Source organism: Herpailurus yagouaroundi, unplaced genomic scaffold, assembly GCF_014898765.1.
Source record: "Herpailurus yagouaroundi ecotype Mexico unplaced genomic scaffold, PumYag 222, whole genome shotgun sequence".
Lineage (NCBI taxonomy): Eukaryota > Metazoa > Chordata > Mammalia > Carnivora > Felidae > Herpailurus > Herpailurus yagouaroundi.
The window spans coordinates 2,955,347-2,974,986 of NW_024412453.1; the positions used below are offsets into that span (position 1 = coordinate 2,955,347).

Here is a 19,640-nt window from a genome sequence, read left to right on the forward strand (position 1 = left end):
GAAGTACTAATACACGCAGACTCAGACACAACAAACTTTATCTGGGTTTCTTTCATGTGCCAAATGCTTTTGTGCACACTTTTTGAAAGCAAATACAGCTTCAGTCTATTCCAGACCAACAAAATGCAGTATTTGTAAACATGATCATCCCCTAGTGCAGCATATTTATTCCATGACTGACAATCTTTCTGAATCTATCCATTGAGGAAGAATGAGCCAATTGTTCATCAGATTTACACATCTGTACCCTCCTGAAGCTTATCATCTCCATGGGTGCCTCTTGAAATAACCCAAACAGATGTGCATGAGGAACCATGCTGAAGATGAATAGCTGTTTCTGTATTATACACACAGTCAATAGTAAATTCCACTTGATGTAAGTCTGGCTATAAAAATCCAAGGAAGCTTAGCTGTTCAGTAGGGTTTCAATCTGAATTGGGACAGCCATTCAAAAATGTCAGCTGCAATGCTGCCAGTTTATATCGTAGAACTTACACATATTCAGACATGTGGCCATGGTGACAGACAAGAATAAATAAAAGATATGTACATAATAGAGGCTCTTGGGAGGCTCAGTCGGTTAAGCATCGGACTTCGGCTCAGGTCATGATCTCACAGATCATGGGTTTGAGCCCTGCATCGGGCTCTGTGCTGACGGCTCAGAGCCTGGAGCCTGCTTCAGATTCTGTCTCCCTCTTTCTCTGCCCCTCCACCTCTCATGTTCTATCTCTCTGTCTCTCAAAAATAAAAAAAGTAGTAAAAATTTTTTTAAACCACATAAAAAAAGATATGTACATGCACATAAAAATGTAACATTTCCTTTTATAATCAACTTTTCCCTACAAATGACCTAGACTCCCCGCCTTCTTTTAAGTTTCAGAAGGCACTTACCTTGAGAAAAATCATGAAACAGTCCAGACTTTTTCTCGGCATCCTTATTTTCTCTCCACTCCTTAGTCTTGGTCTGCTAAGATTGCCATAAGAAAATACCACAGACTGGGTGGTTTAAACAACAGAAATTTATTTTCTTACAGCTCTGAAGACTGGAAGTGCAAGATCAAAGTATTGGAAGGTTTGGTTTTTCTGAAGCATCTGTCTTTGGCTTGCAGATGACTGTTTTCTTGCTGTGTCCCCATGTGGCCTCTTCTGTGTGTGTGTGCAACCCTGAGTGTCTCTTCTTCTTATAAGGACACCATCCATCTGTGTCCCTTATGACATCATTTAACTTTAATCACATCCCTAATGGTCTGATCTCCAAATACAGTTATGTTGAGGCATAAAGCTTCAACATACAAATTTTAGGGAGATACGATTCATATTACATCAGGTACCTGGTATTCTATTTCTTTCTTCACTCTCCCTACATGCTGCTCTGCCTCTGTTCCCAGGCAGGAATATTATAAACCCATTTCCATTACTTATAAACATGTAAACATCTGTTGAGGGGTTAAACACATTTAAGTTGGACATGAAGCCTCAGGCCAACGGAAGAACTCAAATCTCTTCCAACAGACAAAGTCATAGAGCTCAGGACAGAACTGGAGTTGGAATCCCCAGGCTCTAAGGATGAGAAAGTAAGCAGCATGCTTGTGTGACAAGAGATTATAATTTTTAAGTTCAGAGTTGGAAAATTAAAGAGATTTTCCCTTGTCTGCCATTCATTTAACCCTTTCTATATTCAAAAATATCAAAAAGATAGTTAGAGAGAAAATTGCATTTTTGTATTCCCAGATCTCTTTGAGTTGGTCACTGGTGGTTTTTTGGACAGGTACAGAATATTTCTCAGACTACAGTCTGGGCCTCTTTCTTAGGAGCGCATTTCCAAAACCCTAGGAACAATTCCCAGTGGCCTGGCATTGGGCATAGAGAGGGTGTTGACTGGAGGGTTTCCAGTGGGCCACAGCATTGCCCCATTGCTGCAGGTTCACCCTGTGGACCCAATAATCCATCAGAGGCTGGTGTCAATCAGTTGCCCAGGCTGTTGTAGCACCTGCTTCCTTCCATTTATAGCATTAAGAACTTTCTTCCTGGGACCAAGCTGCATTTGTATACTCTGAAGATCCTCATCAGAGCAAAGTAACAGAGCTTCTAGATCAATCTGCTCTCTCATGAAAATGGGAAGGAATTCTTCCAGGTGGTGGGACTGCAAAAATACTTCCAGAGGAGTAGCGTCAACCACATCTTCCTCCCACTCCACTTCATCCTCATCCCAAGGCAAATCATCTTCATGGCTGTTTTCCACTCCCTCTTTGTTAGCCTCAGCTTCCTCAGCCTCTGCTGCTCCTTGTCTCTGAAGCAATTCACTGTGCATCTGAAATCCCAACACCCTCTTGCTGTCTGAGAGGTCTTCGGGACTTAATATTCTGTTCCTTCTAAAAACAATATTGCCTAGACCCGGACGGTTAAGAATGGACTCGTGCTGCACACCTCCGTCCTCCTTTGCTGAGAAATGGAGCTTCTCTTTGAAGTCCTGGGAGAATGTGTCTTCCTCCTCTTCTCTGAACACTTCCATCACATTCCTCTGCCCACTTCTGCTCTCCTTCCCTACCAGCTCTTCTGTATCTTTGTTCTTCTTGAACTTTATCTTGAAGGTGTCTTTAATGCCCTTAGTTGCTGACCCAAATGTACCAGAAGCAGAAGCATTTGAAAGGGATGACCTGGAGAAAGTAGCCTTGGAAGAAGAAAGAGTCCCAGATTCCTCCTTGCTATAGGTGCGAGCCATCTTATGTTGGTGCTTCTCTTGGAGCCTCTCGCACTCTTTGATCTGCCTCCTGGCATTCTTCTGAGCCTGCTCCTTCAGCCTGGTAACTTTCTTGGGGCTCATGATGTTCTGGGCAGTGGCAGCCTTATCCAGGAGAGCAACACATTCATTCTGCTCTCTGCTAGCAGCAGCATCCAGTGGAGACTGTAAGTTGTTGTCCAGGGCAAAGATGTTGGCACCAAAGTTGACCAGGAATGAAACACAGTGGGTATGACCATTGGAGGCTGCATAATGCAAGGGAGTATTTCCCCAGATGTCACATCTATTAGGGTCCCCTCTAGAAAAAATATCAAAAATACACATAAGTTTTGTTTCTTAGAACATGAGGTCCAAAATAAATAAATAAATAAATAAATAAATAAATAATAAATAAATAAATAAATAAATAAAACCAAGATGAACAAAATACATGTTAATCCTGCCTTGGCATTGGTTATAACTTGTGAAAGTCTAAACACATAGAGAAATCAACATGGCCAGAAACAGAAAGAGCCCATCTCTACCATTTGCTTCCTTTTTAGAAGAAAAGCTTTCCAAGAAACATCCCCCTCCCCCCAAAAAAGCCACTTTCATGTCTCATTGTTCCCAATTGGATCACATGTCTATAGGAAGAGAAATAGAACTACTATAACTTAGGCCAATTAAAAATTTTCCCTGAAGCTAGGGATAAGATTACCCAGTGGCATACTTGTAAATGTTTAACAACTGGCTTACCCAAGAAAAAGATCAAAGCTCTGATTTATGGCATGTGCCAATTTTTGTGTTGTACATACACCCATCATGGCAAAATTCAAGCTACTAATGTGATATTACTGGACACAGTTTGGAAGAGATGTACAGTAACACACTGTTATAAATTATTCCCACCATATATGTAGATACTGCAGATGTGCAAAATCTTAAGAACATAGTTAACAGTAAAATGCACTAAATAATTAGGAAGTGAGAAGTTTTGAGTATTTAAAAATATAATTTATTAACTGATAGGTTAAATAACCTTATTTTTAATAATGACTGTTTAACAGACTGAAACTTCCTGAAAATTTAGCAATCATCTCTCATGAGCTGGTAAGAGCTCATTCCCACTCTAACAGTGTTACCACACTGGAGTCACATGTAGGAAAATAAAGAACTGAACAGAACTGGGTTCCCACCAGCAAGAAAGAAGAGGAGAATGGATATTGTGTAGGTACCAAACAGTATCTACTACAACCATTATTCATACAAAGGGTAGAACATATCCATTGATTCCCCAACTTACTTCCATGTAATTACAGTGTCATATATGCGATCAGTTCTGCAACGGCTTGTGGTGTAATTGAGGGTACTATCAGATGGGATTAAGGCCAGAGACCCCATGCCAGCATAGAAACAGTCATGCGGTAGGTGCTCAGTAAAGATTTGTGGGATGAATTAATGCCTACTGGAATCTTGCCCCAGGCCACAACCCCACTCCCCCTATGAGATTGTGAGTTACTGGCAGTCATGTTGTTTAATATGGCTCTGGCCCCAAGCCCAAGCCATTGATGAGGACTCTGATAATACAGGTACTAAGAGGGATTCTTCCCTCACCCTAGACTACACCCCCAAACCAGGATCCCTCTAAACTTTCCCCAGTCTGGACCCATGGAAGGATAGGAGACAGGTTCTGAGAAGGCCTCTTGACATTCTTGGTGAGTAGGATGTGGAAACAGGAGAGACAATCCGTGCACTTGCAACAGCCACATCAATGCCCTGTGACCCTTCCTCTGTTGCTTGCTACTCAAAGTTTGGTCCCTGGATCAGTAGTAGCAGCTGCAGCTGCTAGTTTGCTAGAAATGCGGAATCTTGGACTCCAGCCCAGAATTCCTGAATCAGAATCCGAAGTTTAACAAGATCCCAAGGTGATATGTAAGTTCCCTGCAGATTGAGAAGAGCTGTGCTAGTTAACAGAGCCTAACCAATGTCCAGTAATTTGATGAATCGGATTTGTAACTCCTCCATGGAAAGCCTTGGTCTCCTCAGGCTTTTCAGTTGTGAAGGTTTATACTTTCAACACCATCACCACCACCCACCATCACCATCTCCTTCTTAAAGAAAGACCAGGATAATTATCAGAGGGGTAAAATGAGGCTCAGAATGGTTAACTGATTTAAGCCTGTTACACAGGCAGCATACTTTGGATCAGGCTTGCCTCCAGGCCTAACGGTCTCCAGCACAATATAGTCTTATGTTAACAGACCTCAAGTTTTTCTACTTTACCAGCTATGAGGCCTCAAGCTTAACTCACTGAGGACTCAGTGTCCTCATCTGAATGAGTGTGAGAATAATTTTCATGGAGTTGCTATGTGAATAAGTTAACAGAAAGCCTTAGAAAAGTGCTTGGTCCATAGTGAATACTCAATAAACAAATATTACCTATTATCATTTCCCTTTTCCCTAAACTCATAATCCCAAATTTCATATATTTATTTTTCCCCACAGCATTATAATAGCTCTTGTGACTTTTGTTAAATATTTATTTATTTTGAGAGAGAGAGCACAGGGGAGGGACAGAGGGAATCCTAAACAGGCTTTGCATTCAGAGTGGAGCCCGACATGAGGCTCCATCTCGTGACCATGAGCTCATGACCTGAGCCAAAATCGAGTCGGACGCTTAACTGACTGAGCCACCCAGGCACCCTAGCTCTTGCTACTTTTTAACACTTATAGTCGTACTTAATTTGCCCAATATTTATGTCCCAACTCCCTAATGAGATAATATGCCTCAGAGGGCCAAGCCTGTGTCTTTTTGTCCTTTGTATCACATCTCCTAGAGAAGTCTCAGACTCAACTTAAAGAAACCAAGCAGGTCATTTAAGCAGCTGAATGGAGCCAAGCTTGTTCTTTCAACAAAGTCATAGTTGAGTGTGAACTTCAATGAGAAAGGATAGCTGTCGCTCAGCAGCAGCTGACTGCTACCTTGAATAAAAGCAGGCACAATTTGGCCAGGGCTTCCATTTTCCACATAAAGCCAGACATCCAGGATTTCATGTGGAATTTTTTGAATTTCAAACGTTGGCTCCAATTTAAAAGAAAAATACAGTGAAATCCAAATAAAACACAGTTTTGGACTGGATCCAGCCCATACTCTGGCAGTTGGTAACCTCCTTCTGAGCAGAGAACAGCATGAACAGATGCACATATGGGTGATGTTAAACATGGCATATCTGAGGAACCAGGAGTATATTTCGGTTGACCAGAGTGCATGGAGATGGGGCAAGGGAAATCAGTGCAAAGAGGAAAGAAAGTGAAATTTAATCTAAGGAAAGCAAATATTAAATAAGACCATTCTGTCGGGCTGCTACTTCCAAGAGGTCTGCTCAGTATGCCTGATTTAATTGTTTTGGATCAAAGAAAACCTCTTTCAGTCTTAGTGCAGTTGTGTATCTTAGGGGGGCACAGTGCCTCACCCCCAAAGATGTCGTTTTACATTTTATTTATTTTAACCAAGCACCATATTCAAAAGACTCCTTAAGTAGTCTAGACATCAAAGAGGGATTGTAAAAACATCCAAGATGGTACTATAAACATAAATAAAAACATACTGGTTAAATTTGCTTGAAACTATTGGGTTGTATAAGTTAAAAAAGAAATTACTGAGAGGAGTGAGCTATGGTGGGGATGTTCAGGGTCTTAAGGAGTTTAGGTTAAATCTACATGCTTTGGAACTTATGATCCTTTCAAGATGGAAGGAAGAACATCAAGAAAACCTTGAGATGACCCCAAATATGTGTCTTGTTCTAAGAAAATTTCAAATGCAAAATTCCAAATTTATAGATGAAACTGTCAGTAAGATGATTTAAAAGTTTCCCTAGCGTATTTAAGTTATTTCCACTTATAAAAATTCTATTTAAAAGCAACTTTCTTGGGTGCCTGGATGGCTGAGTTGGTTAAGCATCTGACTCTTCATGATCTCACAGTTTGTGAGTTCGAGCCCCAAGTCGGGCTCTGTGCTGACAGCTTGGAGCCTGGAACCTGCTTCAGATTCTGTGTCTCCCTCTCTCTGCCCCTCACCTGTTCACACTGTCTCTCTCAAATAAATAAATATTTAAAAAATTTTTTTTCAAAGCATCTGACTCTTAATTTCGGCTCAGGCCATGAACCCACAGTTCTTGAGTTCGAGACCTGCATCAGGTTCTGTGCTATAGCTCGGAGCCTGGAGTCTGCTTCAAATTCTGTGTCTCCCTCTTTCTCTACCCTTCCCCCAGGTCCCTCTCTGTCTCTGTCTCTCTCTCAAAAATTAATTTTTTTTAATGTTTATTTTATTTTAAGGCAACTTTCTGGGGCACCAAGGTGGCTCAGTTGGTTAAGCAACCAACTTCAGCTCAGGTCATGATCTCGCAATTTGTGAGTTGAAGACTCGCGACAAGCTCTGTGCTGACAGCTTGGAGCTGGAGCCTGCTTCAGATTCTGTGTCTCCCTCTCCTCTTCGTGCTCTGTCTCTCAAAAATAAATAAAAACTTTAAAAAAATTTTTTTAAATAAAGCAACTTTCTAAATTTGTGTATAACTTAAAATATTTTCTAATGACAAATTTCATGGAGACCTTATATTTTTTTTAATGTTTATTTATTTCTTAGAGAGAGAGACAGAGCATGAGCAGGACAGGGGCAGAGAGAGAGGGAGACACAGAATCCAAAGCAGGCTCCAGGCTCTGTGCCATCAGCACAGAGCCTGACACAGGGCTCGAACTTGTGAACTGTGAGATCATGACCTGAGCTGACGCCGGATGCCCAACTGACTGAGCCACCCAGGCGACCCTCATGGAGTACTTCTAAATTCAATCTTTGTCTTTCAGTCTTTGGTGTCTTTCATACTTCTTGATAGAATCATTACACATACCTGCCCAGATATTCACAAACTGGTCCCCGTCGTTTGATTATCTGAATCTAATATTGACGCTATAGTGTTTGCCTAGGCTAAATTCAGTCTTGGGTTGGTTTCTTTTCCTATTTCTTTTTTCCAAAAGAGAAACTCACAGAAGAGATTTTAAAATAATCCCCATTTTGCTCTTGCCTTTTTGTAGGTCAGTGCATTTGGGCAGTAATTTTTAAAACCGGATTGGTATTATAGTCACTAAATGGGCAACTTGCTTATATGAACTTACTCTGAGCATCTGGTCCACATCATTTTTTCTCTTTTGAAGTTAATTTGTTTTTTGTGAAGCTGTTCTCAGAAAAAAAAAATCAGTCTTTCAAAAATGTTTTTCTACATAAGAAGGAATATTTGGACTTATTAATAATCAAAGAAATATAAATGAAAACAATGTACTACCATTTTCTTGCCCATCAGATAGGCAAGGATTAAAAAGAACAGTAATACTCAGTTTTGGCAGGAGTATGGGAAAATGAACAATGCTGGAGGAATCATAAAGTAGTTCAAATTTCCTGGCACATTATGTGCCAAAAGCTTTTAAAACATAGCACCCTCTTGAATCAATAACTCTGCCTTTAAGAATTTATCCTAAGGAAATATTAGACCCTTGTGTAAAGATGAGTAAGCAAGGGTGTTCATCCCAACTTGTTAATAACAGTTGAAAGACTGGATTCAAATTTAAGTGTTATGAACAAGCAACTGATTAAATAAATTATGATGAAACCGTAAAAACAGAATACCATATAGTCATTAAAAACCAGTGACATGATGGGGCGCCTGGGTGGCTCAGTCGTTTGAGGGTCCGACTTCGGTTCAGGTCATGATCTCACACTCCGTGGGTTCGAGCTGCATGTCGGGCTCTGTGCTGATGGCTCAGAGCCTGGACTCTGCTTCAGATTCTGTGTCTCCCGCCCTCTCTACCCCTCCCCTGCTCATGCTCTGTCTCTGTCTCAAAAATAAATAAAAACAGTAAAAAATTTTTAAAAAAACAGTGGCATGGGATGCCTGGGTGGCACAGTTAGCTGACTGTCCAACTCTTGATTTCAGCTCAGTTCATGATCCCAGGATCATGGGATCAAGCCCCACATCAGGCTCTGCGCTGAGCCTGCTTAAGATTCTCTCCCTCTCTCTCTCTCTCTCTGTCTCTTTCTCTCCCTCTCCATCTGCCCCTCTCCCCACTCTTCTAAATCCAATCTCTGTCTTTTAGTCCTTGGTGTCTTTCATAATTCTTGATAGAACCATTACACATATCTGCCCAGGTGTTCACAAACTGGTTCCCCTCATTTGATTAGCTGAATCCAATATTGATGCTATAGTGTTTGCCTGGGCTAAATTCAGGCAAATTCTCTCTCTCTCTAATTAACAAAACAAAACAAAACAAAACAAAACAAAACAAAACAAAACACCAGTGGTATAGATTTCTACTTCAAAGAGCAAATAAAAAACTGAAAGTGAAAATGATCCATAATCTATTGTTAAATAATTAGAAGCAGGTGTCAGAACAGTTTGTATAATATGACTGCCTTTTTTCAGGGGGAAAAATGTATGTGTATGTACATGTTCTCAAAGGAAAAAGTCTGGAAGGATATAAGCCCAAATGTTAATGACTGTGAAAATTGGTTTGATTTTTACTTTATTAAATCTATCTTTGTAATATGATGTAAAATTTTGCAATAAGTATCCTCGAAGAATCAGGGAGGAAGATAACTTAGGTTAAAACAAAAAAAATTCACATACACAATGAAGGCAAAATGAAATTTTGTATAATTGGCGCCATCTTCCAAGTGTAGGAGAACACATGTAATTATTGCTTTTCATCTTTAAATTTTGAAAAGAAAGGAACACAATTTTTAACAAAGCCAGAGTTTGGGTATTAATAATTACCACATGATCCACTGTCAGTGATCAATGACTGATTAACTTCTAAATTCAATTTTTAATTTATTTCCCTTTTTAACTCCCTTAAGTATAACTGGCAATTGATCTCTCACAGTTCCTGAAAATTGGCTGTGGTCAATATGGGAGCCTAAGAAAACCTGTACAAGATATTTTTTTCAGCCTATATACTCCATGGCAACTTAACACAACGGTGGAACATGGGGTCTTACCTTCCTCTTCCTCTACTCACCAAAACATCCAGTCAACTGTAATTGATCCTACACCCAAACTGCCACTCCAAACCATCCCTGTCTCCCCATTGCCATTGCCACTGCCCTAGTCCAGTTCATCTCTCATCTCAACCATTAAAATAGCCCTTGAACATTTTCTGTGACTGCTACACAGCTGCCTGAACAAGTTTTGTAAACACAAATCTACCAGGTGGCTACCCTGCTTAAACCTGACAATGACTTCCCATGCCGTTAGGATAAAGTTCAACTCCCAAACAGAGTTTACAAGGCTCTTGTGATCTGGTCGTTTCTTATAACTTGGCCTCTCCCCATTAAAGCTGCATCCAGCCATACTCAACTTCAGTGCCTAGAATGCAAAGTGCTCTCACTTGGGAAACATTCTTCCTTCCATCTTCTGGCCAGCTTCTTCTCACCTTTCAAGTTACAGCTTCAATGATCCAGAAAGCCTATCCTCACTCTATGGTTTGGGATAGATGCCTGTGTTATTTATGTAGTGCCCTTTCTTTCCCCCCTTTATAACCAATATCATCTATGACTTAACTTATTTAATTTCTGTCTTCCTCTCTCAAATCTGATCACCATGAGGAGAGGAATTGGGTCTCTCTTGTTGATCAGAGCATCCCCAGTGGCCAATAAAATTGCTGGTACATTGCAAATATGTAAAAGTAAATATTTACTGAATTGAAATTGATTCACTTAGCTCCTTTATTAATGTGTTCTTTTTTCCTTTCTTTACTGCCATCGGGTTATAGTTGCCAACACTGCCTAGCCCTTCTGGTAACATGCAGAAGAAGAGATAGGTAATTCCTGCATTAGAATTTGGGGGAAGTGTGTATGCATGTGTATATATCTGACAGCTAGAGAGATAAGACAGGCTGAAGGTCCCTTATAAAGCCAACTATTTCATCTAAGAATCATGCCTTGCATTAGGGTTGTGTATTAATAAAAGGCTGTGGATTTTAATGGAATAGATAAAAAAAACAACGCATCATTTGTTCCAATCAAAGTTAACATCTTAAAGTCAAGTAAAACAGTGATTTCTTTTTAAGAGCCAACCATTTAAATTTCATGGAAAAGTTTGTTTGTTTGTTTGTTTGTTTGTTTGTTTGTTTGTTTTAAAGTAGGCTTCAGACCTAGCATGGAGCCCAATATGGGGCTTGAATTCATGACCCTGAGATCAAGACCTGACCTGACATCAAGAGTCAGATGCTTAACTGAATGAGCCACTTAGATGCCCTTATGTAAAAGATTTTTAAAGACACAAAATTAAAATATCCTCCCCCCCATCCCCCTGCCCTGAGCAGATAACAAAGCCTTAGAGTTCAGGATCTTTCTATGTGTGGCTCATAAGGGATGAGCCATCCCCATGGTACCAGTTCTTAATGTGAAAAGAGCATCTCTAGGCAGTTTTCTCTTTTTCTCTAAAAAGACAATTATTTAGACAATCCATAAAGAACAAAGTATTTTCACTGACTTCCCTGTCTCTTGCTGCTGTCTGTAAACTCCTACCATAAACACTGTTTACAGTAGAAACCATCAGGTTGAACTTACCCTCTGCTGCAGATTATTTCTAGGGCTTCCAAATTCCCATGGTAAGCTGCCAGGAGTGTGGGAGTCATGCCATCTTCATCAGAAAGATTCAGATCTCTCTTGGTAGCCTCTTTCAAAAGTTCTAAGTAGCTATCACTAGCAGCTTGGTGGTAGCGAGTGGACATTTTTACAGCCCACCTAAGCCCAGCCAGATATTGCTCTCCAGGCAGATCAGGTTGTTGGTGAAGTAGCCTTCCTGCAAAGCTGGTTAATCAGTAACAAGGAAGAGTGTCACCTCAGGACAAAGGTCATTCCAGCCTCCTCCATGGAAGGCAGCCAGAAAGGTTCACAGCACTGAACTTGGACCTTTCCTTTCTGGCATGGCCATGACCTGGAAGAGTAAGGAATGCGGGGCTCCTCTTGAGTGTTTTAAGCCACATTTAATTTTTCCTGTCCATTAGCATGTCTTGAATGTAGTATTGGTCATCTAGGCACAGAATGTACAAAATAATTTCCAAACAATTCAGAACTAGTCTAGTTCACTGGGGAGGTCTACTTTAGAAACTATTTTATTGAGGTATAATTTACACACTATGAAATTCACCCCTTTTAAGTGTGTAATTCAATGATAGTAAATTTACACAGTGGTTCAAGCATCACCACAATCCAATTTTAGAACATATCTATCACCCTCAAAATATCCCTCATACTCATTTGTAGTTAATCCCCATTTCCTCTCCCAACCCCAGGAAACTACTAATCTGCTTTCTGTCTCTATAGATTTGCTTTTTAAGGGCATTTAATATAAATGGAATCATAAAATATATAGTCTTTGTGTTTAGGGTTTTTTTTTAGCTTCACATAATTTTCTGAGGTACATTCATTTTTCAGTATATAACAGTACTTCCTTTTTATTGCTGAATAATATTCTACTATAGAAATATACCAAATGTTCATGATTCATCCAATAGCTGATGGACATTTAGATTGTTTCCCCTTTTTGTTTTTATGAATAATGCTTCTAAGAACATTCACACGCAAGTCTGTGTGGACATATATCTTTATGTCTCCTGGGTTTATAGCAAAGAGCGGAATGGCTGGGTTACATGATGATTTATATTTAACTTTTTCAGAAATTGCCAGTGTTTTTCCAAAGTCACTGTACTGTTATACATTTCTACCAGCAATGATTGGTGATAATTTCTCCATATCTTTGCAGCCTTTGTTGCCTTTTTGCTTATAGCCATCCTTAGCGGATGTGAAGTGGTATCATTATGGTTCTAATTTGCATTTCCTAATGATTAATGATGTTGAGCACGTTTTCATGTGCTTATTAGCCATTCTTACATCTTATCTTTATTAAATTGTTTGCCCATTTTTCTCACTGGGTTATTATCTTATTATTGAGTTACAAAAGTTCTTTATATATATTGAACAAAAATCCTTTATCAGATCTATTTTGAACTGAATGAAAATGAAGACACAACATCTCAGAATTTTAAAACAGAGCTTGGCCCAAATGTCCATCAACTGATGAATGGATTAAGAAGATGTGGTATATATGAGGTGCCTGGGTGGCTCAGTTGGTTAAGTGTCTGACTTCGGCTCAGGTCATGATCTCACCGCCCATGAGTTTGAGCCCCATGTCAGGCTCTGTGCTGACAGCTTAGAGCCTGGAGCCTGCTTTGGATTTTGTGTCCCCTCCCTCTCTCTCTGCTCCTCACCTACTCATACTCTGTCTCTCTCTCTCTCAAAAATAATAAATAAACATTAAAAAAAAGATGTTATACACACACACACACACACACACACACACACACACACACAGTGGAATACTACTCAGCAATGAAAAAGAATGATATCTTGCCATTTGCAACAGTGTGGATGGAACTGGAGGGTATTATGCTAAGTGAAATAAGTCAGTCAAAGAAAAACAGATATCACACGATTTCACTCATATGTGGAATTTGAGAAACCTAACAGATGATCATAGGGAAAAGGAAGGAAAAATAAGATAAAAACAGAGAGTAAGGCAAACCATAAGAGACTCTTAAATAAAGAGAATAAACTGAGGGTTGATGGGGGTCAGGGGTGGGGAAAATGGGTGATGGGCATTAAGGATAGGACTGGTTGGGATGAGCCCTGGGTGTTATATGTAAGTGATGAATCACTGGATTTTACTCCAAGACTACACTGTATGTTAACTTGATAATAAGTAAAATAAAAATAAAAAATGTAAAAATAAATAAAACAGAGCTTGGGGGAGAAATTAACAGTTTTTAATGCCTGTATTAAAAAAAGAGAAATATCTCAAATCAATAACTTAAACTCCCACCTTAAGGAAAGGAGGAAAACATGGAAAAATTCGTGCAAATAAAGAACACAATGTAAGACCAAAAACATGGTCCAAATATCTGTGTAAAACAAATAAGTGTAAATGGACAAAATTCACCAGTTGGAAGACCCAGCTATATCTTATTCACAACAGACACAGCTAAAATATAAAATTGCAGAAAGATTGAAAGCAAAAAATGGAAAAGTTTTATCAAGAAAATACTGACAAAAAATGGTATATCTATATTTATATCAGACAAAATATAGTTTAAGCCAAAAAATTACTAGGGATAAAGAGAGATGATGAAAGGAACAATTCATCAACAAAATATAGTGGTCCTAAGCTTGTGTGTACCTAATAACATAGCCCCCAAATAGATAAAACAAAAAATAATAGAACTGGAACAGAAAGAGCAAATCCACAATCACAGTAGGAGATTTTAATTAACTCTTAATATTATATATATAATGATAATGTTAATTCACCCTCTGTATATCACACACACACACACACACACACACACACACACACACACATATTAGGTTAAAGATTAGTAAAAATATAAAATTTTTGAACACAATTAAAAGCTTGACTTAACAATCGTATATATAACTCTATACTCAATAGAAAAAGCGTGTTCTTTTCAAGTACACAGAAATATTTATAAAAATTGCCCACCTAGAATGCAAATTGGTGCAGCCACTCTGGAAAACAGTGTGGAGGTTCCTCAAAAAATTAAAAATAGACCTACCCTATGACCCAGCAATAGCACTGCTAGGAATTGATCCAAGGGACACAGGAGTACTGATGCATAGGGGCACTTGTACCCCATGTTTATAGCAGCACTCTCAACAATAGCCAAATTGTGGAAAGAGCCTAAATGTCCATCAACTGATGAATGGATAAAGAAATTGTGGTTTATATACACAATGGAGTACTACGTGGCAATGAGAAAGAATGAAATATGGCCCTTTGCAGCAACATGGATGGAACTGGAGAGTGTGATGACAAGTGAAATAAGCCATACAGAGAAAGACAGATACCATATGGTTTCACTCTTATGTGGATCCTGGGAAACTTAACAGAAACCCATGGGGGAGGGGAAGGGAAAAAAAAAGAGATTAGAGTGGAAGAGAGCCAAAGCTCTCTTTGAGCCAAAGCATAAGAGACTCTTAAAAACTGAGAACTGAGGGTTGATGGGGGGTGGGAGGGAGGGGAGGGTGGGTGATGGGTATTGAGGAGGGCACCTTTTGGGATGAGCACTGGGTGTTGTATGGAAACCAATTTGACAATAAACTTCATATATGGAAAAAAAATTGCCCACCTAATAAAACCAGTGCAGGCCTCAATAAGTATCAAATGATAGATTTCATGCAGACCATGTCCTGTGAAGACACAGCAATAAAATTAGAACCCCTCATCCGATACAACTGATAAACTGTATAGATATTCTCTTGAAGTATATATTTTACATAGTTTTTATCATCAAATACATACATTTTTGCATTGTCTTTTCCTCTCTTTAATCCACCATAAGTATTTCCCATATTGTTACAAAACCTTTAATATGTTTGGATAATAGTCCATGGAATTGAGGTGAGGAAGATCTATTTTCAAAGTCTATAACTCTTTATTCTTCTTATCTCTTTTTCTCTAAGCCTTTATTCCAAGATAAATTATCTGTCAACTTTGAGAAAGTACAAAGCTTTCATCTGCAAGTTTCTCACGATAATTAGCTCCAAGAGTCAATGTTTGTTCCTTTTTCTGGTTTCTATGAGAACCAGTTGAAGCTGTAGAAGCAACCTGGAGGACACTATTATTTATTTGTAAGGAGGGAAAAAGAATTTTTTTAAGACTGCAGAGAGTGAAATATTTTGGATATTTTTGGAATATTTTTGGAAATATTATGGATACTGTGAGAACAACTAATTTTTTCATGAGCTACTTTAATTTAGACACAATTACATTCATGAATATATTCTAAAATAGAAAATCATATATAATCTGACAGAGGGCTTCTCAAAGATCGATTAATTATCGTGTATATAATTATAAACTATATTATTAGCTTATAGAAAGCTAAGTGCCAATCAAACGAGGAGTCTGTTACAAGATGAAGATGATGATAAAGATAATGTGATAATGATGGGGAGAAGGAGAATGGTAAAGATAAGGATGGAAGCAAAGATAAAGGAGGACAGAGCAATCATTCATATAGGAAAAAGGGTTAGAAATGGAGGAGAAGGAAGAGTTTCTCAACTCCAGGAGCACTCATGACTTGGACTCAAACTCTCCTGCGAAATGGTAAGACACCTGAGCTGTTTGTTTTAATATTTTTAAATGGTATTTAAATATCCTGGCACCCTTTGGCATTTCCTTGGGAAAACCCCTTCCTTAAAAGAAGAGTGTGTTGGGGGGGGCGCCTGGGTGGCTCCGTCGGTTAAGCGGCCGACTTCAGCCAGGTCACGATCTCGCGGTCCGTGAGTTCGAGCCCCGCGTCGGGCTCTGTGCTGACAGCTCCGAGCCTGGAGCCTGCTTCAGATTCTGTGTCTCCCTCTCTCTGACCCTCCCCTGTTCATGCTCTGTCTCTCCCTGTCTCAAAAATAAATAAACGTTAAAAAAAAAAAAAAAAGGAAGAGTGTGTTGGGAAGGTGAGGTGAAGCAGAAACAGATCCTGAACTTGAAGATCCTCCTTACACCATTCCCTCAAGAGGAGATTGACAGAGAGGGTTGAAATTAGACCTAGAAGACCTGAAGTCCATATATTCTGGAAGAACTTGCTGCATCTATTTGAGTTTCCATTTCTTTGTGAATAAAATTGGAGGATATTGCTCATGACCATATTATCATCTAAACTTATAGTAGTAAAGGTGAAATGATATAGAATTCCTTGCAAACTGTGAAGTATGGTTTTACAAACTGGAAGAGCCAAGAAACCATGTGATTGTGGCTAAGAGTGCAGTTAGAGAGAGAGAGCTCTAAAACTTAGTAATTGGTCTCTTTTCTTATTTTCTACTGTACTTCTCAAAGTACAAAGGAGAGACACAACTGGTAGGAGATGGTAAGGGCAGAGATTAATGAAAATACCTAAGACAGATCTGCATATAATTTAGGCACTAACTGCTCATCAGGAGTCTAGATAATTATGGGGCAATTGTGGCTTTTGACTGTATGTTTTGACAGTATTGGCCTTGTGGAAATAAGTATTTGAATCTGTCCCAATAGTATGCTATTGGACTCTTTGAAGGTCAGAAAAGAATATCTTCCCTACACACTGGTTGATAGACTTTAAGGGTCAGATTTAAATGTCCATTTAAATATCCAGAGTAAGTCAGGTGCTCATCACCTTCCTGTTGTAACCAACCCTGTCCTGCTCCCACCTCCCTATACACCTGCAATATTAGAATAACTTTAGAAACTCTTGCTAGTGACTTCTATGTCCCTCTGCTGCCACTTAGGTTCAGAGGGGGTAGGCTTTATTTCCTCCTTTGTTTTCTTAAAAACTCATTTATTACCTGACACCCCATGCATTTAACCATTTCACTTTGAGAGTCCCTTAGACCCAAACACCACTTCTTTCTGCCAATGACCCAGAGAAAACAGGGTTAATTGGCACCCCCAGGGGCAACACTTAGAAAGATTCTCCCCCTAAAGGGTCTCCTCCTCCCCACAAAGCAATGGCATTGTCCATTCTTCATTGTTGTGTTTATAATTTTGCAGTCTCTCCTGCCACCTGACAGCTTGATGTTGTAAACAACTGTCCCATCTACCATGGAGTCTAATCCTGGATGAAAGGAAGTAGTAGCCCTTGGATGGAGAATTTACATAGGACTCTGATCTATCTATAAAACAGAGTCTTGTGTGTTCCTTTGCCCAGAGAGAGAGATGGAAGGAACAAAGATTAGTGGTAGTTGATACCTCCAGTCTACCCCCAAGAAAAACCAATGCCAACAAAGTGGAAACCCAACTTCTTCCTTGTTCTGAAAAACCATTCACTGCTAATTGGGAAAGAAATTCAATGTGAAGCCCAGAAACACTTATTTTTATTAACGAGATTGCCCCCTAAACCCAAGAGACCTGGTTTTCAAAAGCAGCCTGTATTTGTTCTCCAAAGCTATTTACGCCTAATTATAGAGGAAATTCACTTGTATGGTAGGGAAGCACATTTTTACCTAATAAGGAAAAAGAAAAGATCCAAGCAGAACGTTGCTTTTAACAAGATTGTTTCATCTAATGAGCATCTTATTATGAATTTTAATGAAAATAAAAGGATTAACAGAAAGTAAAAAAAATTATAAAGGATTACAGAAGTCCTATTGTTGCATGGAACTTATAGGAAGTAAGCAAGGACAGAATAGGCGTCATTAACACATTACTGTATGTGCTGGACTTAGGTTTGTGAGAAACAAACCATTTGAGGTAAAGACATTTTTAAGTCCATTACTCAGAAAATGTCACTTAGTTATTTATGTACGTTTTCCTCTTGAGCACAGCAACAAAACTCTTCAACCTATTTGATGTGGATTTTTCCTCTTCAAAAGAGATTCAACAACCCTGCTTCTCATTTAAACACATATATCACTCAAAATACAGAGAAACTTTCTTTCCCACATTGAAGGTCACTGGTGTTGTTTTTCTTAGAAACATTGTTAAATACAAACATGAGGCAATGAAAGGAACCACTGTCTGCCCTTTTGTTTTTTTCTTCTCTAAATGAAAACATTTATGAAAATATTTAGGTGGGTAAGTTGACTATTGAAATTATAATGTCCCTGAAGTATTGATTGGGCTTAATTTATTCACATAAGTTTCAAGCCATTCAAAGTCCTATTTTTCTGCCAAAAACACAGACAGAGCTGTTATTGTACCATCTGGTTTGCATGAAGAATCTCTTGGCATCTCTTAACTGCATATTTTATAAATGCTAAATCCCAGATGGCATTACATTGTAACAGTGGAGAGTTTTATAAAGGTTTCCAAAAACAAATTCTTTAAAATGTGAATACTGGATAGTCTAAGCAGGGGCTACGAATTTAAATTCTGCACTTGAATCAACTGGCTTTGTTATCTAGACAAATTTCCTTTTTCTTTTGCCCTTACTCCTTTCTAATTATTATTGGCTCTGTGAATTGAAGATTTCAGTCAATAAAATCATATGACCAAGTCCTCACTCAAAGCTTAAATTCGTATAAAAGTTGTAAGAACAATGATCACTGGAAAACCTGTATTAGCTGCCATTTTGTTTCAAGATAGAATTTACCACAAAGGAGGGATGTTACGGTACCTGTCATCAAATACCATCAAAACCATTCACCACTCTTAAAGCTGATAGTTGGACTGGAAACTATGCAACTGTGAGCAGCATGCATTATGTTGAAACAAAGCCCTAGTATGGTAATAGCTAAGAACACAGATTCTTAAGTCAGAGACTGACAGACACTAACCCAGAAATTAAATCCCACCATTAATTTGGGCAGATTACTTCTGAGCTTCAATTTCCTCACCAGTAAAATGAAGAGAAAACCCCACAGAGTTATTGCAAGTAATATTATTCACAGGGCTGATGCAAGTAATTAGTTACTTCACACAATGTATGGTCTGTAGTCAGTACTCAATGAATGTTAATTAGTAGTAGTCCCACTGGAAGTAGAAGCTGAAGTCAAGCAGAAGTAGCAGTACTACTAGTAGAAAGGAAGGAACTCTTGGGGTGCCTGGGTGGCTCAGTTGGTTGGGTATCCGACTTCAGCTTAGGTCATGACCTCACAGTTGGTGGGTTCAAGCCCCACGTTGGGCTCTGTGCTGGCATCTTGGAGCCTGGAGCCTGCTTCTGATTCTGTGTGTTTCTCTCTCTGCCCCTCCCCTGCTCACACTCTGTCGCTCAAAAATAAATAAAAATGTTTAAAAAAAATTTTTTTAATTAAAAAAAGAAAGGAAGGAACTCTCTCCCTTCTTTAGGTCAATCATAAATGTATAATTACTGCATTTTCTTA

The 19,640-nt window shown here is 39.0% G+C and overlaps 1 protein-coding gene across 1 annotated transcript; it reads right to left on the reverse strand.

Annotated features, from left to right (window-relative positions):
• Window positions 1-1,000: 1,000 nt before the first annotated feature.
• ANKS4B (ankyrin repeat and sterile alpha motif domain containing 4B) lies at window positions 1,001-15,031 on the reverse strand. The gene is made up of 3 exons (XM_040458810.1): window positions 14,975-15,031; window positions 11,337-11,706; window positions 1,001-3,038 (listed from the first exon to the last, which is right to left on the reverse strand). Exons 2-3 carry the CDS (start codon window positions 11,498-11,500, stop codon window positions 1,949-1,951), a joined length of 1,254 nt encoding a protein of 417 aa, XP_040314744.1. The 5' UTR covers window positions 11,501-11,706; window positions 14,975-15,031; the 3' UTR covers window positions 1,001-1,948.
• Window positions 15,032-19,640: the final 4,609 nt, after the last annotated feature.